At 42.2% G+C, this 23,006-nt stretch overlaps 1 protein-coding gene across 3 annotated transcripts in view; it reads left to right on the forward strand.

Annotated features, from left to right (window-relative positions):
• Nucleotides 1-23,006, forward strand: part of PIGU (phosphatidylinositol glycan anchor biosynthesis class U) — a 79,740-nt gene that overhangs the window by 43,881 nt on the left and 12,853 nt on the right. For 2 of the 3 annotated variants that reach the window (XM_019733685.3, XM_088789190.1), the window contains 4 exons: nt 11,852-12,006; nt 13,592-13,735; nt 16,555-16,679; nt 22,270-22,412. In XM_019733685.3, coding sequence (XP_019589244.1) covers nt 11,852-12,006; nt 13,592-13,735; nt 16,555-16,679; nt 22,270-22,412 — 567 coding nt within the window. Of the gene's footprint in view, nt 1-11,851; nt 12,007-13,591; nt 13,736-16,554; nt 16,680-16,941; nt 17,038-22,269; nt 22,413-23,006 lie in introns of all 3 variants that reach the window. The other variant, XM_088789191.1, reaches the window with a different exon arrangement.

Genomic DNA, 23,006 nt, shown 5'->3' on the forward strand with positions numbered 1-23,006 from the left:
GGAATTGTTGATTTCTTTAATGTGATAATAGTATTGTGGTATACAGGAGAATGTCCTTATCTTTAGGGGCTACATATGAAAGTGTTTTAGGAAGAAGTGTCATGATGTGTAGAAAATTTATACACAGGTAAAAAACTATGGCAAAAATATTTAATCTTTCAACTTTGCTGCATGTTTGAAAATTTTATAATAAAAAGGAGGGAAATAGAATACAGGCTCTGACATTGTCTTGACTTGGATACTTGCTAGCTTTGTGACCCTGGGCAAGTGACTTACCTCTGCCTCAATTTCCTCATCTGTAAAATGAGGATAATATAATAGTAGCTATAGCAAAGGGTTAATACATGCCAAGCATTTATAACAGAGTATGGTAATAGTTCAATAGATACTAGTTATGGTTATTAATGTTCAAATGTTCATAGAAAGGACATGGTCACCAGTTTGAAGACATGTGGGGTAATGAAGGGAAAAGAAAATATTTCATTTTCTAGAGTGAAAGGAGCTGTAAAAGTTAGTTTGTACTTTTCTACCTTTGACACTACAAACCTTCCTCCATTCTATTGGTGGAATTTCTAGAGGGTAAAAATGGCAGGTGGTGGACAAGCTAATGTCTGACCAGTGCCAGAGGCCAAGCTGTTTCTCTCTTCCCTCCGGGAGACACACCCTACATGAGACACAGGAAGGCTTCAGTATCAAAGGCAGGGGATGTTGTATCTTGCTTTCTGGTGAGGCACTTAAGAGAATAGTAGCTTGAGCCCATCTGGTCCCCTCCCCCAACTTACCTTTCCTCTGACCTTCACTTAGAGCCTAGTTGCCAAATGAGAGAGAAGCTTGAAATGTTATGATCTGATAGCACGCAGAATAAAATAGAGAGCTCTGAAGTGTACAGGCCCCAGAGGCGGCAGTGAAGGAAACGCCAAGCGCAAGGACCTTGAGCCTGAAGCTGTGAGGCTGGCAAAGGGAGGCTCATGGTGCAGCCAGGAAGTTTCTTATTCCCTCCTTCCTTTTGCTTGGGATTCCTACAGCCTTGAACCCCCTTCAATAGTTCGAGGTCCTTTTTCTTTGAAAGAAAGTAACAGAAACCAGGGGAAAATACCTTGTGAATGCTCTTATGGTTTCTGCTTTAATCCAGTCTGTCCTTCACTTGTCTTTGAACTGAAAAGGTTAATCCTGTGATTTATATTCTTTCTGGAGGTTGGGGCAGGTCACATGATACTAGCTTGTACCAAAGCAGCCAAACCCAGCCAGGTTTTTCTTGATAACTGGGTCCTTCTTTGGGGACTTATTTAGAGTTTTCACATCTTACTCTCTCTTTCCCCAGCAGCTTTCTGTTGTCTCTGATGCTTCCAGGAGGGGCCCAAGGCAGAGGTGGCAATGCTGTTAGCTTCCTTTCATTTCAGAACAGGTAAAAATGAGGCTCAGGGCATGATCATACATTTGCAATGGTCTCATCCTGACAGCCAAGTGTTTAGATATAAAAACTTTTGTTAAGAGTTTTTCTTTAAGTCTTTATTAAAGAGTTTCTTTAAAAGTTCATTCTGATCATTTTTCCTTTTCACACCATTGTCCTAGAAAGAAAATGGTTTCTGTATAGAAAAAGCTTCTCTCCGGGTTGCTTTAGAGAGTTGGGGAAAAGGAGATAATTATACATTTCTCCACTTCCTTATTATAGTTTGGTCTTTCCTGAAGCAGTCTTGAGAATCCTCTTACTTTCCTAAATATTATTATATGTTAGCAACAATGTGACTTCGGGGATATAACTACTAGTTAAATTTTTCAGGTTGAGAGTACACATAGCTCAAGGACCACATCTGGCTCAGAGATACATTTTATTTGACTCTAGTGTTTAATTTTTTTATATTAGTTATCAGCATTTTAAAAATTCATGTTAAAAGTTTGTATTTCTGGCTTCTTTTGAAAAATTAGAAGTTCTGTCCCCTTTAGACAAGGCATACCCTCTTCAGTTTCCCACATCCCTATGCTTCATCTCTGTCACATTCCACTCCTTTGTTACCTGCCTGGCCCCTGTCGGTATTTGAATATGTATGTGTGTGTAAATGTGTATGTTCACTAAAAGGTCTGGAAACAATGACCAACCCAGTATCAATGAGCATCTATGGGGCCCAGACTGTGGTCATAACATTTCCCCATTAAAAGAAACAGGTTTCTTAGAGAAATGGCTGATTGTAGGTTTAGGGCAGGAACTATACAAGATGATCCTGGAACTTTGTGATGCCAGATAATAAGGCAGCTATCAACGGCTGGGTACTGGGGTCATCTCAACGTGAAGGACTCAGGATCCAACTTGAAGAGGCTCTCACTGACCAACATTGGACATTTTGACCTTCATTAGGATAAGAATTGCAACGGATCAAAACTTATAAATATATTTAAATCCAGACATTCATAATGATATTTAAAATAAAATCTAATTGGTCACATTAGGAGTTGATAGGGAACCACTTCATTATCTTGAGAACTGGATCAATAAAAGGAAAAAAATAAGCATTTATCTTGCCTTTCCTGTACCACGAGGTAACCATATAGTAGGTGAGGGGAAGCATCTCTCAGAAATTATTCCAGCTTACAAATGAAAACAAAATGGTAGGATAGCATCATTTGGCAACCCCAGTTGAGCTAGACATTCAGCATTAATAGCTAGTAACATCAAAAACAAACAAAAATTGTGCCTCCTGATGAAAGAACACACCACCACCAAAGTTTTGCCAAAGAGATCAAATCCAGAATTGATCCAGATCCAAAATTGATCAAGCCTGTGGATCCAGCTACTAATTTGCAAGAAGTACTGAAGAGAAAGTATATAATTATTAATAGCAACAACCAGATTGTAGGAAGTTCTGTAGGTTAAATAACCTGGTTTCTTCAGCAAATGAATTATAAGGAAAAATAGGAAAAAAAAGACATGGACGGGAGTGGGATGGGGTGGAAGACCTGTGTAAATTAAGAGACTTAAAAGTTGAATCAAATTTTTAAAAAATGGGCAAGACTAAGCTATAGTGTAAAGGGATGTTCATTTAGGTGGAAAACCATAACGAAATTCAAGGAAGTGATTTTTTTTTTTTTTACACTTACATAAAAGTCAGGATAAAAGTGGTTACTTTGGAAGGAAGAGTGGATTGTGGTTGGGACAGGGCACAGATATGTGGGGGTGTCGCTAGCAATGTCTTTCTCTTGATCCAGGTGGTGGTTATAAGGATGTTTGCCTTATAATCATCCACTAAGCTATACATTTGTTTTACGTGGTTTTCTGTATTTTATTTAATAAAGTCTTTATTTTATTTAATAATAAAAAGGTTTAAAAATCGATCAGAGTATTTAGGGCACCATTCTTTGAGCCCTTCCACTTACATACTTTTCATTTTAAGTCAGCATTTGCTATCGTGCAAAAGGGGTGGATAAAATGAATCCTCATCTGTTCACTGGGACATTTGCAATCTGGACTTCAAGATTAAGTTTGGCTCTAGGGTTTATAAATAACAAGCCATCAAAGGATTGCCTGAGTTTCTTTTTTAAGAATTTCAGGTGTGCTTCACTTTATGTAACAGGAATAGTCCTAAAAGGTTAAGTGCAAATCTAGTTTTTATAAGTAGATTCAGTAAATATTCTACACTGTATTTTCAGGACTCTGTTTCCCAAAGCCAACCTGCTTCCCAAAACCAAGTCTTAAAAACAAAAATTATACCTAAAACTTAGTGCACATTTTTGGGGCCGGCCCGGTGGCTCAGGTGGTTAGAGCTCCATGCTCCTAACTCCAAAGGCTGCCGGTTCGATTCCCACATGGGCCAGTGGGCTCTCAACCACAAGGTTGCCAGTTCAACTCCTCGAGTCCCGCAAGGGATGGTGGGCTCTGCCCCCTGCAACTAAGGTTGAACATGGCACCTTGAGCTGAGCTGCCTCCCGGATGGCTCAGTTGGTTGGAGCGCGGGCTCTCAACCACAAGGTTGCCAGTTCAATTCCTCAACTCCCGCAAGGGATGGTGGGCTGTGCCCCCTGCAACTAGCAACGGCAACTGGACCTGGAGCTGAGCTGTGCCCTCCACAATTAAGACGGAAAGAACAACAACTTGAAGCTGAACAGCACCCTCCACAACTGAGATTGAAAGGACAACAACTTGAGTTGGAAAAAAAAAGGCCTGGAAGTACAGTGTTCCCCAATAAAGTTCTGTTCCCCTTCCCCAATAAAAAAAAAAAAAATCTTTAAAAAAAAAATAAAAAAACTTAGTGCACATTTTATAATCACAAATTTGCCAGGAAAAAAACAATCATTTCTACTCCAACATCGATAGTAACACTTTAGGTCCAATAAAGCATTTAGAATGGGGTAGCAAACCAAAACTTGGGGGACGCTAATGGGATTTGCAAAGAGTGAAACCTCATCTTCTCTGTGTGTGCTTAGGACTCTCCTAGAGCTGCTTTGAACAGTCTATCTGATTCAGTTCTTCAAGGCTGTCTTTTCCTTTTTAAATATTAGTAGTAGAGAGGAAGGGGAAAACAAAACAAAATTTTTACTTTCGATTTTGTTTTCCTCCCCTGGGCTGTGGTTTCCTCCCTCCCTCCCTTATCCCTTCTTTCTATGCTAGATGGCAGTATTTTTCAGGAAGAAGAAAAGATCAAGATAAATGATCAAAGGCAGGTAGAACTCCCAAAGGGAACTCAGAACCCAAGTGCCTTCCTCTTTGAATTTTTCTAGGGATGCCTCCTCTGTGTTGAATTATTTCCATCCCCAGAAATGTACTATTCTCTTAGCACTTGGTTATTTGAAAGGAACATTGTCAATAGAACTTTTTGTGATGATGGAAATGTTCTATTATCAGTACAGTAGTCACGAGGCACATGTGGCTGAGAGAACTTGAAGTGAGCTAGTGAGACTGAGGAAATTAATTTTTAATTTTAATTAACTTTCCTCAATTTAAATTTAAATAGCCACATGTGGCTAGGGGGCAGCACAGTTTTAAAGAGATAAGAATAGCCTGTGAGTATGCGAGCTTAGAGGGGGGACCTAGGGTTGGTCAGGTTCCTTGCCCCTCAGATCTGTTAACAGTAATGTTATCTCCAGCTGAAATCTCTTGACTGACTTCCCATTCTCCTTCAAGTCTTTATCATGGAGTTATGATGTCTATAATTTATTAGGTTGGTGCAAAAGTAATTGCAGTGTTTGCAATTATTTTTAACCTTTTAAACCACAATTACTTTTGCACCAACCTAATATTTTTAAATACTTATGCATAGACCATCTGGTATTATATATGTGCCAGTTAACAGCCTACTTTAATGAAGTATCCATTAAAGTAGATACTTGAATGAAGTTACTTTAATGTAAAGTTACTTTATGAGTTACCTTAATGAATTATCCATACTCTGGTGGTCATCTAACTTTACATCAGAGAAGCCACACTGCACGCGTGTGCTTCCGCTCTCTGTAGCTTGATCTACACCTTTGCTAATTAATTAGCATGTGAATGTCAGAAGCACAATGGATTTTTAAAATTAAATTTATTGGAGTGACCATGGTTAGTAGAATTATATAGGTTTCAAGTGTACATGTCTATAATACATCATCTATATATCATATTGTATGTTCACCACGCTGAGTCAGTTCTCCTTCCATCACCACGTATTGGATCTCCTATTCCCTCTTCGACCACCCCGTCCCCCTTACCCTCTGGTAACCACTGGATTGTTGTCTGTGTCTGAGTTTTTGTTTCTTTGTTTGTTTGTCTTGTTCCTAGGCAGATTGGATTTTTGTTGGTGAGATTTTTATTGGCGAGAGTGTCTTATTAATTAGCAAAATAAATTTCAGAAGTAGACTCTTATTGGTGATACTGAAGTAAGTGGAATTAACTAAAATGTTTTAGAGACACTTACTATACTTGGATGAAGAAGGAATAAGAATCTAGGAAGGCCTGTAACTTCTTCCCTTGGAGATGGTGCTGAGGCTTAATTTCTTCCCTATCCTTTGTCTAGCCTTCGGTTGGGAGGATTTCTGGTTGCCTGATGTGACTCCCAAGGACAGCAAAACCCCTGCCTCTAGATATTGTCACTTCTGCCTTGAGCGAACCTTCCTTTCAAGTGGTGATTGGAACAACTATAAGGGGAGAGAGCTGGGATATAATCGACCTTCTAGGATAGTTTGTGTGGACTGTTTTGTGCCTGCTTGCTAATGAATTTTTGTTTAATAAATGTGAAGTATGCCAGAGTCTGGTCTGGAACTTGCTTCCTTTATGGTGAGATTGTATAGGAGGAGCCAACCCACACCCACTTCAGACTTTTGTTAAGGCAACTGTTGAAGAACCTGAGTTAGACGTGACCACAATGGTGGCTGAATTGCGCACTTTAAAATGGTTGGATGTATGTTACGTGAATTTCACCTCAAAAAAAAAATTGGATATTATCATCAGCTTATTGCTCGATTTTTTTCTAACTTTGACCATTAGGCGCTCCTTCAGATTACCTCCTGTGTTCTTTTGATAAGCCCTGTCCATTTGTTGAGCCTTTCCTTCCCTCCTAGTACAAGATGTTCTAGGCTCATCTAGGATTTTCCCTGCCCCAGCCCTGGAATCCATATTTCTTTAAGGACTCTTGTTTCCCTTTATTGGAGAATGCTATTTAGAAACCAAGGTTTTAGATATGCTTATTGTTATTAGGGGATCATTGCTCCTAGCAGACAGAGCTATGAAATATGTGTATGAATACCAATGCACACATACACACTCATCCATAATTCTTTCTATCTGTTTATACTGATACCTGTGGTTCCAGTCCAATGCCACAGGGTTCACTTTAGTCTCTCCCTTTTCATTTTATTTCCTTATTTCTAACTTCTTTCTCTTAACAGTGAGAAACCTAATTTTCATTGTCTGCAATATATTTGCTTATTTGTTCTAGTCTGCACATAAAGTAGTTCTAGAATTGCTGTGAGAAATACCCCTGTAAGAAATACACTTACTGACTTGATTATAACATTTACGTATAGTTCTTTTTGTCTTTAGTCTTACAGTATGCTGTTAAGTTACTGTATCTCATAGTCACTTAGGTTAGTTCTTTTCTTCCCCCATGTGGCCCTTCAGTGTGGTTATGTTATTAATTTGTGATATAATTAGGTTCGTTTATTACTCTTTGTATTCATTTTGGATTTCCCCTACATCCTGGTTGATTTTAATTGTTTGTTTATTTTGGGGGTTTGCAAAGGGACTGAAATAGTCTTAAGATTCTAAGAGTCAGCTATACAAAAAGATATATTCAGAGAAGTATACTCTCTCCTCATCCCTGCCATCTTGTTCTTTTATTTCTACTTTTCCTGTCACCGCAAGTAATTATTCTCGTTAGTTTCTGGTTTATCCTTCTTGTATTTTTTTGCACAAGTGAACAGATACATGTATATCCCCTTCTTTCTTATATGAAGGATAGCATACTCTAGGTACTCTTTTGTGCTTTGCTTTTTTAACTGAACATTATTTCTGGGAAATCACTACATTTTGAAACATAGAGATATTCCTCATTCTTTTTTACAGCTGCATAGTACGCCATTGTGTGGACGTACCATAGTTTATTTAACTTCTCTCCAATGTATGAGAATTTAGATTGTTTCCAGTATTTCGATATTACAATTCTTCATTGAGTAACCTTATGTATATGTATTTTTGTATTGCTGGAGGTATATCTGCAAGGTAGATTTTTATATAGAAGTAGAATTACTGGATCCAAAGATAAGTATATATGTAGTTTTGTTAGGTCTTTTCACATTTCCCTCCAGAAAGATTATACAAATTTTCTATTCCCACTAGTAAAGCAGAAGAATGTCTGTTTTTCTACAGCCTCACTAACAGAATGTTGTCACATTTAAAAATTTTTGCCAGTCTGATCATGAGAAATGGTTATCTCAGTGTTTTAATTTACATTTCTCTAACTATGAGTACGTTTGAACATTTTTTCATACTTGTGGATTTTCCGTTCATCTTTCACTTTCATTTTTCTTTTGGATTTAGGTCCTTGTTCTCTCAATTTTTAAGAATCCTTTATATATTAGGAGTATTAACCATTTGTCTGCAAATATTATCTTCCAGTTTTTCAATTGTCTTTTGACTTTTTTAATGGTGTTTTTCTTTTAACAGCTTTTATTTTTTATCAAGATATAATTTACATACCATACAATTTATTTAAACTGTACAGTTTAATCATTTTTAGTATATTCACAGAATTGTGCAGCCATCACCACAATCAATTCTACAACATTTTTATGACCCCAAAAGAAACTCCATACCCATTCTCAATCACGCTCTGTGTTTCCCCATTGCCCCATCCCTCCAGCCCTATCCTGCTTTCTGTCTTTATAGATTTTCCTATTGCACATTTCATATCAATGGAATCATAAAATATGTGGTCTTTTGTGACTGGCTTCTTTCACTTAGCATGATGTTTTCAATGTTCATCCCTATTGTAGCATGTATAATTAGTACTTCTTTCCTTTTTATTGCCAAATAATATTCCATTGTGTGGATGTGCCATATTTTATTTATTCATTCACCAGTTGATAGGCATTTGGGATGTTTTTACTTTTTGGTTATTACAAATAACGCTGCTGTGAACATTCATGTAAAAGTCTTTGTGTGGACATATATTTTCATTTTATTTATGGTGTTTTTGTTATGCAGAACTTTAAAATTTTATGTAATCACATTTAATCAGTCTTTTATTGCCTCTGAATTTTGAGTTTTCCATGTATCACAGTTAAACACAAATTTACCAGGTTTATTTCTAGTACTTAATGGTTTCATTTAAAAAAAATTAGATCCTTACTGCATTTGGGGAACACAAGAATGGTGTGAGATATAGAGCTAATTTTATCTTTTTCCAAATGGTTACCTAGTTGTGCTGGCACCATTTATTAAAAAGTCCACCTTTACCGTAGTGATATGCCTGCCACCTTTGTCATGTGCTAAATTTCTATAAGTAGTTTGGTCTAATGCTGGTCTTTCTATTTTATTCCACTAGTCCATTTATCTATTTATGTGCTAGTATTATACTATTTTAATTGTAGAAGTTTTATAGTATATTTTAACGTCCGATAGGGCTAGTCAACACTTCATGATTTTTCCTTATCACTGTTTTCCTAGCTATTCTTGAATGTTTGTTTTTCCATATGAACTTTCATAACATCTTGTGTAATTCCATAAAGTAGCTTATTGGCATTTTTATTGGGATTGCATTATTGCACTGAATTTATAATTAATTTAGGGAGAGCTGACATATTTATAATGCTGAATCATCCTAAACAAGAGCAAGAGATATCTGTCCATTTCTTCAAGTTAACTGTAGTGTCTTTCAGGAGTGTTTTAAAATTTTTCTTCAATAGGTTTTGCACATTTCCTGTTCATTTAATTCTAACTTTTATTTTCCTTGGTGCTATTGTAAATGTGGTTTTCTCTACCATTGTGTCCTCTAATTGTTTATTATGTGTGCATATGAAGTCTATTTGTGTGTTAATTTCATACCCTGCTACTTCACTGAATTCTTTTGTTTATTTTTATCATGAGTAGTTGTTGCATATATCTAGATACTATGATTTCTTCAAGCTGTTTGCGATACACATATTAATAGCTTTTCTTATGCTGAACTAACCTTGAATTTTTAGAATAAACTCAACCTGATCATAAAACAACTTTATCATGATCTTTTTCATGTGTTACTGAATTATAGTAGGTAATATTTCATTTAGCATTTTTGCATTTATGCTGGTAAGTGGTTTTGATATTAAGCTTATACTATTTGCTGTGAAAGAGTTAATGTAAGATTACGGTCACCTACTTCTTTTTTTTTTCTTCTTTTTTTTATTAGTTTCAGGTTCACAAGACAAAGCAATACTTAGACTTTTATCATTTATATACCTCACACTGTGTGAACCCCCCTCCCCTCATCTACTATCCCTCTGACATCGCACAGATGGTCACCTGCTTCTTAAATGTTGGTAGAACTTTCCTGTAAAACTTGCTGGGCCTGCTCCTTTCTTTATGGGAAAATTTTTCATTACTAATTCAATCTTTTAAATGGTTATAGGACCATTCAAAATTTTCTAGTTCTCCTTGAATTAGTTTTTTCCCTAATTTTTTATTTCATGCTTTCAGAAAAATTGAAAAACTAGTATAATAAATGTCTTTTATGTAGATTCCCATTATCATTTTACCACATTTTCTATGTCTTAATGCAGATGTATCAATTTTTTTTCTTTCTTTCCTTTTTTTTTTCCTGATTCATTGGCAGGGAAGTTACAGATAACTGTGTGAACTGTTTTGTGCCTGCTGGCTAATAAATTTTTGTTTAATAAATGTTGCAAAGTATGCCAGAATCTGGTCTGGAACTTGCTTTCTTTGTGGTGAGATTGTAGAGGAGACATATCAACCCTAAATACTCAGCAGGTAACTCTGAAGAACTGGAGCATTCTTCTACATAGCCGCAATACTATTAGCGCACCCAAGTTTAACTGTGATAGATTTGAAGTATACACTCCAAATTCAAATTCTCAAATATGTACATAACCTTTATAGCATTTGGGGGGAGAGGTGGGGTTCAGGATCCAATCAAGGATCATTTATTACATTTCATTGTCATCCCCTTTGATCTCTACCTTTTATTTTTTACTTTTTTATGACATTATGTTTTTCATAGAAAGTGTCCATTTTTGCCCCAGTTTTTAAACGTATCGACATAAATTTTTTATTTTATTAACACTGATGCATCCATAGTTGTATTCCCTTTTATATTCCTAATATTGTTTATTTGATCTCTCCTTTTTCTTGATCAGTCTTATCAGAGACTCATTAGAATCATTAGTCATTTCTAAGAGCTAGCTTTTGGCTTCGTTGCCTCCTTATATTGTGATTTTGTTTTCCATTTCAACAAATTCTACGCTTACCTTTATTATTTCCTTCCTTCATTTGGGATTTATTATGTTGCTCTGTTTCTAATATCTTAAAACAGATGTTTAGCATATTTATTTTCAGCCTTCTCAAATATAAGTTTATAAGGCTGTATTTTTCCCTCAGGGTACTCTTTTATCTACATTACACAAATAGTGATATGAGGTATTTTTATAACCATTAATTTCTTACATCAAAATGTTCTATTATTGTTTCTTATTTGACCTCTGAGTTATTTGGGAAAGGGTTTAAATTTTTCTTAATGTATTTTTAGGTTTTTTTATTTATCATTTTGAATAATTGCATTGTGGTCAGAGAATGGGTCAGAGAATGATACAGACTCCTTGAAGTTTGTTGATATTGCTTTATGGCCTCATTTAGGTATGTGGTAAGTTTTTACAAAGTTTTATAAAATGCTTAAAATGAATGTGAATTCTCTATAGTTACTAGGTGTACTTTTCTATATATTATGTTTCAGAAGATCTTATGAGATCAAGTTTATTAAGTGTGCTATTCATATTTCCTAGTTGGTTCCTAATTTTTGTCTGTTTGATCTATCAATTATGATGGATTAGTCTATTTTTCCTCTGTAGCTCTGTCCATGTTTGTTTTATATATTTTGATACTGTGTTATTAGGTACATACAAATTTAGAACTGTTGTATCTTTCTGATGAATTGAATCTTTCATCATTATGGAGCATCTTTATCTCTGTAACACTTTTTACATTAAAGTCTATTTTATCTGGGACCAGTCTAATCATACTTAGTGGTTAGTGTTTACCTAGCATATCTTTTCAATCCTTTGATTGTCAACTTTTCCATGTCCTGTGTTTTGCAGGAGTGATCTTGAAGTTTAAGCTGATCACTGCTCTCTATTTTTGACATCCCTAAATGTCCTGTTTTGCCTTCTCTCCTAGCGGCAGTACATACCCGTGAAAGTGAAGAGCAAAGCCTTCTGGGTCTTCTCTTGGGAGTATGCCATGATGTACGTGGGAAGCCTAGTGGTAATCATTTGCCTCTCCTTCTTCCTTCTCAGCTCCTGGGATTTCATCCCTGCAGTCTACGGCTTCATGTAAGTAACGACCTCATTAGAAAACTCTGGAAGCTAATTTGGTTTTCACAGCTCCAGCTGGACTCAGAGGGCGAGTGAGCACAGGGAGCATCTAGACGCAGTGGTCCTCAAACTTTGGTTTGCGTCAGAATCACCTTCAGGGCTTGTTAACATCCACATGGCTGGGCCCACCCTACAGGTTTTGATTCAGTACGTCTGGGATAGGGACCCAGAATATGGAAATAATAGAATCTGCATTTCTAACAACTTTTCAGGTGATGCTGATGTTGCTGGTCCAGAGAATACACTTTGAAAACCACTGGTCTAGAGCATACCTCAGACCTAGTGAGAGTAAGGAGCACTCCCTAAGGACATCCAAAGTGCCTCTGCTGGGAAGATTTTGGTCCAATCTCAGGCAGTAATGGATATATTCCTCTGCTGCAAGAGGGCCTCTGACACTTTAAAAAAAGACCACCTCCCATGTGTCAAACTTTTAGAGAAAAATCACAACGGTTTTGCAGTATGAATTCTGCAGACGTTTCCAGATGCTCTCAGTGTGGTCTGCTGAGGGGGGTGGCCACTGTCCAAGCCTCGAGGAACTCACAGCCCTGTGGGGTGTGAGATACGTAAATCTGCCAGGGTAGGAAAGGGATCTGGAGTGGTAGACTCCCCTTTGGGATTCTGGCCTGCTAATTTGTGTTCAATCCTGGCTGAATATAACATCGATTTAGTAACTTTTAGCTCTTCGTGCTCTGCCTTGGGTAGGAGTGAGAATGTTCTCCTGGTTTTCTGCTGGACCAGATTGTGTTCTTTACCTCATTTCACAGCAGAGGAAATGTAGTTACAGCAGGAGGCAAAGACTTGCCCTGGGTCGAGGCCTGTGGTAGTTTAATCTGACCATGAGCCATTGCCTATTTCTCCCTTCTCCACGCTCCAGTTGTTGCCTTTTTGAAATTGGGAATTGACATCAGTTTCAACACCAGATTTTTTGAAATAAAAAATATGTAAATTTTTAGAAGAGCCAGAATTACAGCTCATTTTTCTCTGATACAACTAGGAAAAAACTTCCCGTTAAAACCTTACTTCCCAAACGAAGTCTCAGTGCCGATCAGGCGCTCGCCCTTCTGGCTCCTGACGTGGGGATGTGGAACGGGAATGGGGAGGAGCAAAATCTTGGAGCTTGTTTCTCTAGGCAAGTCTGCGGAATGCCCCACATAGATAATGTTGATTTAAAACCCATCCTCTTTCGTTACAGTACTGAGTATCTCCTAATCGTAAACATGTATATCTTAGCAGTTAAAATAGGGACTGGTCTTTTGATTTCTAACATGAATCCCTGCCTCATTTCAGATCGTTGATGCATGCCGGAGTTTGGCTCAGCTAATATTTATTATGGGTTAGCCTTCTCTGCCCCTTGTTTTTGTTAATGACCTATATCCATGGTGCCTGGAAAGCCCCTCACGTCCTGAGCTCTGTGTGGACAGAGTCATCCTGGGCTGCCCAATAATGACCAAAGTCTTCAGGAGAAAACCAGGTCAAAGCAGACCATTTATAACTTTGCTCTCTTTTTTTTTTTTTCTCTCTCCCTTTGTTTTCTTCACTCCAGACTTTCTGTTCCAGATCTCACTCCAAACATTGGTCTTTTTTGGTACTTCTTTGCAGAGATGTTTGAGCACTTCAGCCTCTTCTTTGTATGTGTGTTTCAGATCAACGTCTTCTTCTACACCATCCCCTTAGCCATAAAGCTAAAGTAAGTGGTTGGACCTGCTCCTTCTTTGTCCACAGAGCCATTTGTAGCCTTACAGATGCCCTTCAAACTCGGAGCATCTGCTGTCAGGTTTATGCCATCTTTGCTCAGGAAACCCTGCCCTCAATCACCTCAGGTGCCAGTGGCCACAGCCAGCAATAGAATCACACATGAGTGGAGGCTGCAGGGAGGCTGCTTGGAGCACCCTGATACTTCTCCTGGCCTCACTTGGGGTACTCAAGCCCACACTGCTGCTGAGCCCACTCACTGTTTTGGATGAGAGGTTGGGGTCAGGGGGTGTCTTTGGGAAACAGTGGAGCTTGTTGGGTGTCCTGTATCAGCAGTCCAGTGACAGTTTGCCCAAGGGGACTCAGGATGTGTTAGTTGGGAGTCTGGCCACCTGCAGCTCTGTTTAATCTTCTGATAAATTTGCCTCAAAAGGGTTGTCCTTGAGCTATTTTCTGCAGGATGAGAGACCTAACATGCATTCAGCCCAGCTCCCTCCCGGGTACCTTTCTAGGCTTTCTGAAATGTGTTCATACCTAACCCTTCCAACAACTCTTGGAGGTAGGCATTATTTTATTATCGTCAGTCCCATTTTATAGTTGAGGAAATTACTTATAGTTCAGAGAGATAGAGTGATTTTTCCCAGAGTCACACAGCTATTAAGCAGTGGAGCTGGCATTCAGACCCAGACTCTGCTCAGCCCCCTGTACTATGCCAAGCTCCTGAGAGAGGTCATTTGTAGTAGCCCCTGGAAATGGTTCTATTATCCTAGCTTTAGAGAAGGAAAAACAGGTACCAATAGCTACAGATATGCCTGGATGGTCCAGAGAAGCTGGGAGAGATTTGATTTATATTTCAAGAGCTTGAGTTCTCTGTTCTAATCTCCCTGCTGTTCTTCATGGCCAGTAAACCCAGGCCCATGGCTCCCATTCTGTAAAAGCTCAGAGCTGATGCTTCCTTCTCATGACAGCCTTGGCCTGGCATCTGACAGAAAACCATGACTCCTTGGCCTGGCAGGCTCCAGAACTCTGGCACCTTTGCCCAGCCAAGCTCTCCAGCTGTCTGTGGTCCACATTCCCTGACCTTGTTCTGGTCAGGCCTGGCCACTGAGCTAAGAAAAGCAAGGAGTCTGGAGCACCTTTCCTCACTCTGTATAGCTAGCTTTCCAGCAGCTCTCATTGTCTGCATGCAAAAGGCCACAGATAGCTTTTGGGTAGACACCAGCACCACCATCATGTGACCTCCCCTCCAACACCCCCCCCCCCCACACACACACACACACAACCACCACCACCACTGCCACTGCCACCACCAGGCCAGGGCCTCAGAGTTGTGGGGACAGAGGATATGAAGATACCTGGTCACCCCCACTGCTGCCCTCCTGTGCCTGGATATGAAGCTCCACAAACTGCCTAGCTCCCTGCAATGTTTGCTTCCACTGCCACATTTGTGAGAACAGGACCCTTTAGGCCACCTTTCCCCAGGCAGCATTGCAGGAGGTTTTGGTATCCAGGTTTTTTGGCGCTACATGTTCACTGGCCTTTTTATAGAAATGTTGCAGCTATTAGCAGCGACAGAAAAAGCCCAAAGCTGGTGATTTGGATTGTCTTTAGGAAGATGCTCACTGAGCTAGCTGGACCCTTCTTAGAAGCCAGAGGACTGTGAGATTTTGCCAAGCTGAGCTTTGAGGCATTTGCTGTATAGAAGGGCTGGAGTGGTGGGGTGTGTACTTGTTTGTCTCCCCATCTCAGATTTATACCCATTGAGTCACCCTGACCTTTGACTTGCAAGACAAGAATACTATTAACCTCTGAAGGAAACCTCTAGGAGCTGGGCATCCAGGAACTGTGCAGAAGCAGGCCACGTGCATGTTGTTTACGTGGAGCCGAGGAGGGTGTAGATGTGGCTTCTTCCTGTTGGCTTCCCTTTTGCACGTGGTCAGCTCTGGGAGGAACACTGGCGATTGAGCTCTGTCCTCACCCTCCCTGATCAGAGCTGCCGTCATGCTGGGCACTCAGGAGAACAGTGTTGGTGGTGCTTAGCAGGTCTGCAGACCAACAGCTCCATCGCTTGCTGACTCCCCTTCTCGGAACCTCATTAGCAAAGTGCGGGTGACAGCATTACCCACCTCAAGGGGTGGTTGAGCTGTAGTGAGGACCACGTGCAATAAGGGAAGAAAAGGGCCCAGCGCAGAACTGAGCAGCGCGAGGGTTCAGGAATGGTAGCCATTTTGTTATTATTGGAAAGAAGAACTCCAGTTCCAGCCCTTGAGAGCTGAAAAGCTGCACAGCTCTCAGTTCTCTTTCTGGAAAGGAGCTCATCATAGCTAACTCTGTAGACTCCACTGACCCTGTTGTCAAAAAAAGCATCCGCAAGGAAGCACTTCCTGCCCTGGGTCCAGTTGTCACAGGGGCCGCTGGCAAGGGAGGCTGCTTAATTGCACTATGACAAGCAGTCATTTAAGCCCAGTAATAAAGAACGCTGACTTCATTTGTTTTTTTCCTCAGAGGCTCCTGTGGGAAGGCTTGGAGCTGATTGAAGGGAGGTTGATGGGAAATGTCTCTGTGGGTTGTTTCTCAAGTGTTGGCTGGGCCCTTCTCATCACCTCTGGGCATCTCTGGGTCCCCACAGTTTTCTGCTCTGCGACTTGGCCTGGCCCCCAGTATCTTGAGGGTAGCGGAGCCAGCCCCTGCCTAAAGCCCCTAGGAAAGTGTTTTTGGGTTTGAGAGATGGGGTCAGGAGTATCTGGGGTAGGCCTGGCCCCTGACTGACCTTTCTCTGTCTGTCTGTCTGTCTGTCTGTCTGCCTCACCCCAGGGAGCACCCAATCTTCTTCATGTTCATCCAGATTGCCGTCATCTCCATCTTCAAATCCTACCCGACAGTGGGGGACGTTGCCCTCTACATGGCCTTCTTCCCCGTGTGGAATCATCTCTACAGATGTGAGTACTCCCGCCCCTAATCCCCTGGTGGCAGACTGTCAGCCTGGCCCTCCCGGATGAGGCAGCCAGGGAAAAGGAATTGGTAGGCACTTGGTGGGCGTCGGCTGTGCCAGCAGCACAGGGAGAAAACATCGGCCTCTTAAGTGCTATGGACCACTGATGAAAAGAAAAATAACTACCACGTATTGAGCACTTACTGTGGACCTGGCCACTGTGGTTCTAAGAGTGTTACACGCATGGACTCGTTTTATCTTCACACCAGTCTTTGAGAAAAGTATCCCCATGTTGCAGAGGAGAAAGCTGAGGTACAGAAAGATAGAGCCACTAGTTCAAGGTCATATGACTGATAAGTGGAAGGGTTGGCATTGGAATCCAGATCTATGAGCCTCTAGCCTCAGAAGACGGGCAGCAGTGATCTACTTGAGCTCCCTCGGCCACCAGTGTTTGCCTCTGCTGGGCTCTGAGCCCTCTCTATGGGTTCTTTTCAGTGTTTATGGGCTCCCTTCAGGTAGGCTCATGACTCACCTCTGTGTCCCCACACCCAGGATCAAACCCAACACACAGAGCAACTTGGCAGAGGTTTGTGGATGGGTTTTTGAAACCTCCCTAATAAAGAGGCAGTGGCAGTGGCCCAACACCACTTCATTCTCTGAACCAGAATGGAAGGGAAGCTATTGAACTTTCCTTGCCTACAGTGGGTGCACAGCAAGGTGTCAAGAATGAACTGGGGAGGTCAGGGGAAGTGAGTCTTTGTTGTTGTTTTGGGGCTGTCTGGGTGGCAACCAGGAAGTGAAACTGACCAGCTGCCAGAAAGAAACCTACGTGTAAGAATGGCCTGGGAGTGAAGGTAAACAGCTGAGTGGGAGGGCCAAGTGGGGCGGTGACCAGTCCCGCCTGACTGGGAGGAAGAAGTGGCATCTTCTGCCTGTGACATCCTCATTGCACAGATAAGAATCACCCAGTACAGAGAGAGGGCCCAGAGTCATCTTGGAGTCTCTTGGCAGAGTGGCCAATGACAAATCACAAGGCCACCAAACATGTGACCATACCCCAGTTTGCAACAGGGTGGGTCTTAGGGATGATGATCCTCTTTCCCCAAAAGTAGAGTCGTTTTTTCTTAGCTCTGTATCCCATACAGGGCATCTCTCTCCCTTGAGTAGTATATTTCATCCCATATTACTGAACACAGTCAGGAGCCAGGCTGACTTGGATCTGAATCCTCGCTTTCCCATTACTGGCTGTGTGTTTGTAGGCAAATCATTTAACCTTTCTGAGCCTCTCATTTTTTTTCATCTGTCAAATGGGGAGAATATCTTTCATGCGTGTTTTAAGTTTGAGAAAGAATAAATGTAAATAACACTGTAGTTATTATGATCAGTAATAATTATGCAGTGGGGGGGTCTCCTGCATAGTCCCATGATCAAGTTTCAGGCTTGGTAGCCAGAGTCATTCAGAGTCATTGCAGTAAACATATTTTCCAAAACTTGACATAAGCTATTTTATGCCCTCCGGGGTGATGAGGCACAAAAAAATAAAGACGGAGTTTCCGGAAACCTGGATGATCTAATAGATGCTATTGCTGGCTGGCTGGGCAAGTTCATTGTCGGAAGGTCCTGCAGAGCGCCTTAGCTGCCACCCCTCAGTGCCCAGTTCCTTCCACGGAGAATACTTGTGCTTGCAGAGTCTGTTTGGGGCATGACAATTGTGAGTCATGATGTCCAGCGAGGAGTGTCTTCAGCCTGGTCCTGAGAAGCTATGAGTGGAGACTTTAGAAGTCATTAAGCCGAGGTTGAATATATTCAGACTTCTAATGTGGTTAAGAATTCAGTTTAAACATTAGTTGCCAGTGCTAACATGCCTGCTCACACATTCACCGTTTTCTTTTCCTGGGGAGAAGAGGCACATGGGCCCTTCCCTGAGTATAGGTCCTGGACACTGACACTCTGTCCGTACCTGGGGCCAGGATGAGTCATACAGACACACACTTGTGGTGTTAGGGAACAGCCTGCTGGCAGAGCCGGTGCCAGCCTGCAGTGGACCAGCTGAAAGAGCCAGTTACCAAAGGGCTGAATTCTGTGTTTTATTTTGTTTTTATTAACTGTTGTATAAAGATAAAAGGATATTGATTTTAAAAATACCTATACATTATAAAGAATAACAATACAATAAATTCCCATGCGCCTAACACCTAGTTTAAGAAATGGAATGTCACCTTGACCTTTGAAGTCCCTAAATCCCTTCTGTGCCCCCCCCCACCCCCTATCAAACTCGATTCTTCAAGTGGAATTTTATTTCTGAATGCCTGCGGCTTAGACAGGGCAAGTGACTTGCCTGAAGTTTTCGTTTGTCAATAGTGGAGCCAGAGGTGGGATAAGCCACCCAGTAAAAGTAGTGAGGAATCTGATTCCGTCTGGCCTAGCAAGTCTGATGAAGGGTGAGCCCTTTCGTCTCGCTAGGCCCTGGTCGTCTCTGACATCTCCGACACCTCCGAGTGCCTGGAACACGCTGTCCTGTGCCCCGAGTCCCTAGCTCCATCTGCTCTGGCATATAGCTTTAATCCCCTGGCCTGTTAGCCAGCAAGAGTTCGTAGCAGCTCCCAGTCCTGCAAAGGTCACCACAGGCCAGAAGCCAACTGGATGCTGGTGACAGTCCCTCCTGGCCCACAGGAATGTATCTTTGCAGCGCTTCGTGATTGCACTCGGGAGCCGCATGTGAGCCTCTCGGTCTCTGTGCACTTGGTCACCTTCTTGTCACCTGATCTGAAATTCAGAGTGACTAGAGGCATGGAACAAAGACCCACCTGGGCTGTCAGGCCACAGCAGTTTTATTTTAGAAATAGTGTACATTCTTTTCAGCAAAATAACTTCCAGGGGATCTGAAAGAACCACTGAGAAATGTAAATAGTCGTATTGGAGTGAAGGAATGGTAAATAGATTTGTTCTTCTTTCTTGAAGTTGTGACATGGTCTAATACCAACAACAACAACAACAATGATTGACCTCCCTTTTCCAAGACTTCCTGTTTCTGGGAGAAAGGACAAGAAAGGAGAGGTCTCAGGAAGGCTTGAGTCAAGGCTTTAACCTCTCAGCTTTGAAAACCCAGAATCGTGGAAATTTCAGATCAGAAAAGAGGACCTTGGAAGCCCTCCAGGCCAGTGTTTCCAAATTGTGGGATTTCACAGACCACTAACATTTCAAAAACTCTGATGACAGAGTTGCCCACTTTTTATTTTGCTGAAGACTTAATACAGTCAACTACCAGCCATTCATCTCCATTTCATAAACGAAAGGACTGTCTGTCTGTCTGTCTATCTATCTATCTATCTATCTATCTATCTATCTATCTATCTATCTATAAAAGAAAGGACTTTCTAGCAATGATAGCAACCAGCACCAAAAGACACGTGTAATTTCTCAATAAAGAGTGAACCGTAAATTGAAAACACTCAGCTGTAGCAGGTACTCCGCACTCCCTCGTGATCATTCTCCCTGTGACACAGGGAGATCTCTGTTGCAGACCGACTGCTGGTAGTACGCGCCTCCTGTTTGGTAAGGGTCTGTCTGCAGCTGGAATCAGTGGTTCACAGTCTTGGCTGCATATTGGACTCACTGGGGAAGCTTTAAGAAATTAATGTGGATGCCTTGGCCCCACCCCGTGGAGACTGATTTACTCAGTCTGGATGGGCTTCCCCAGATGATTTCATTTTGCAACCAAAATTGAGAATCCTATGTGTAATCCAGTCCCCCTTCCAATTCATGAACCCCCAGAATAGCATTTCCACCAAGTCTTTGTACAACCGAGGTCAGCGGCCTTAAGGTTCAAGAGTTTCCCCATCTCTTCAGTCTCCCAAAATTCTGATTTGGGAGAAGGGATCTCCTGAAGGTCGTGGTCAGATAGTGGAAGGGAACGTCTGTTCCTTAAGTGCCTGCTGGGAACCGGACCCAGTGCTAAGCTGTTTTAAAAAGGGTATGCTATTAATTTACTTTAAATGATATTTATGTCTGTTTTAAAATACAATAAAGTGTAAAGAAAGAAATAAAAATAGCACATAATCCTACTCTTGGATATCTCCTATTGAATTAAAAAGAAAATAAAAGCAGTGTGGTAGGCAGAATAATGCCCCCCCCCCTCACCTTCCACAATGATATTCATGTCATAATCTCCCAAACCCTTGAATATATCACCTTACATGGCAAAAGGACCTTCAGATGGGGAGATGATCCTGGAATAGCCAGGTGGGCCCATTGTAATCTAATCACAAGGGCCCTTTAAGTGGAAGAGGTGGAAGCAGGGGGTATGTCAGAAATCTCTGTACCTTCCGCTCAGTTTTGCAGTTGCACAACTGCTCTAAAAACTAAAGTCTGTTTTTAAAAAAAAGTAGAGAGGGAGGCAAGGTGAGAAGGAATGAATCCGACATTGCTGGTTGAAGATGGAAGGGGGTCATGAGCCAAGAACACAGGCAGCTCTACGTGCTGCGAAGGCGAGCCCACAGATTTCCCCGGTGCCTCCAGAGCGAATGCAGCCCTGAAGAGACCTTGGTTTTTAGCCTGTGAGACCCATTTTGCATTTCTGGCCTCCGGAACTGTAAGATGATAAATTACATTGTTTAAGCCACTAAGTTTGTGGTAATTTATTATAGCAACAATAGAAAACACAGTAATCCATCTGTGCCAGATTTTTCACACATCTTGTTTAATTCATGTAATTCTCCTATGAAGTTGTCGTTTTAGCCCTATTTTAGAGATGGGGAAGCTGAGACTCAGACACACTTGCTGGCAAGGCAGGAATTTTAACCAGGGTCTCTCTGAGGCCAGGTCTATGCCCCATTATCAGGCTGCCTTCCCCTGCAGCTGGACTCACCTGCCTGCCCAGGGACCACGCTGTATAGCAGGTCCCCCCTGGGGCCGATTCAGGGAGAGCTTTGTCCCGAGTGGGATTCCACATTCCCTCCGGTGGTGGTGGTGGTGGTGGTGGTGGTGGTGGTGGTGGTGGTGAATTACGTTACAGAGGGAGAGTGTCAAAAAGACTTTTAAATCATCTAAGGAAAAGTGAGGGACATTTAAGGAGCAAGGCAGGAGACCTACGACATGAATTGAGGAGAATGGAAAACGTGTTTCTGGAGCGCCGGAGATACTCACTGTGGGGCTGTAACCTTCATGCGTCATGCTACTGTTCCCATCCACCATCCCATGTGACCAGACAGCACCCTGCTTGGGGAGAGGGGCGGAGGTACCCTTGGACACTGACATTGGGGGTAGAAGGCAGTTTCTTGCTGAAATGCCCCCTTTGCGGTGCCCAGAAGCATTCAAGGCATTGCTAACTGGGCACCAGCCAAGCCCACAGTGGGAGGTACAGAGTCCAAACCTAGGACCTCCCGCCAGCGTTGGGCATGGGGAGACATGGACTCAAGGGTCTGAGGTTTGCCTCTTGGCACCCCAGTGGCTCTAAAAGGGCAGGGGGTTGGAGGGCGGGTTCTGCCTTTGAGCTGCCCCAGGCTCTGCCTGGCTCTGCCCATCCTCCGGGGGCATCACAGCAAGGAAAGGTCCCAGAGGGAACCAGCAGGGGACTAACTGGCTGTCTGTCTTTGCAGTCCTGAGAAACATCTTTGTCCTCGGCTGTGTCATGATCGCCTGCTCCCTGCTCTTCCCCGTCCTGTGGCACCTCTGGATTTACGCGGGAAGTGCCAACTCCAATTTCTTTTATGCCATCACACTGACCTTCAACGTTGGGCAGGTAAGAGTCAAGGGCAGCATGGGGACAGGGATTCAGACGTTCCACCTAGGCTCGGGGTTCTGCAAACTAGGGATTTGGATGTGAATGAGAGGACAATTCCTCTCATCAAGTAGCTTGTGGTCTGGTAGAGAACATAGGGAAGGAAGAGCAGCAGGGGGTGGGTAGGGGGGCTGAATCCAGCTGACATCTATTGGGCACCATGCTGAACCATCCCCTCCCGGAATTCTCACAGCAAGCCTGTGAGGTAGTGTTGCCCGATTGCACAAATGGGAGCCGAGACTCACAGAGGTTGCCTCTTGCCTGAGGTCTTTGGAGGAGCCAAGAACCAAATTCAGGGAAGGCTCAGTGTCTGAGCCTACCCTCTTTCTGTAATGCATCATGTGAGGATGGGGAGGGCAGAGGCGAGGGTGGGGGAGCTTTCCAGAGGGGGGAGCAGGAGCAAAGGCAGGAAGAGGAGAAATGGTTTGGTCTAGTTGGGTAAGTCTGGAGCACACGGCACGGCTGGGAGCAGCGGGACAAGGGGCTGTGGGGTGACCGACTGAGGAGGGCCAGCGAGGAGCTCCCACCTTCTCCGACCCAGGGAAAGCCCCCGCT

This window comes from Rhinolophus sinicus, chromosome 13 (genome assembly GCF_057876585.1).
Source record: "Rhinolophus sinicus isolate RSI-liver-muscle chromosome 13, RSI-T2T, whole genome shotgun sequence".
Taxonomy (NCBI): Eukaryota; Metazoa; Chordata; class Mammalia; order Chiroptera; family Rhinolophidae; genus Rhinolophus; species Rhinolophus sinicus.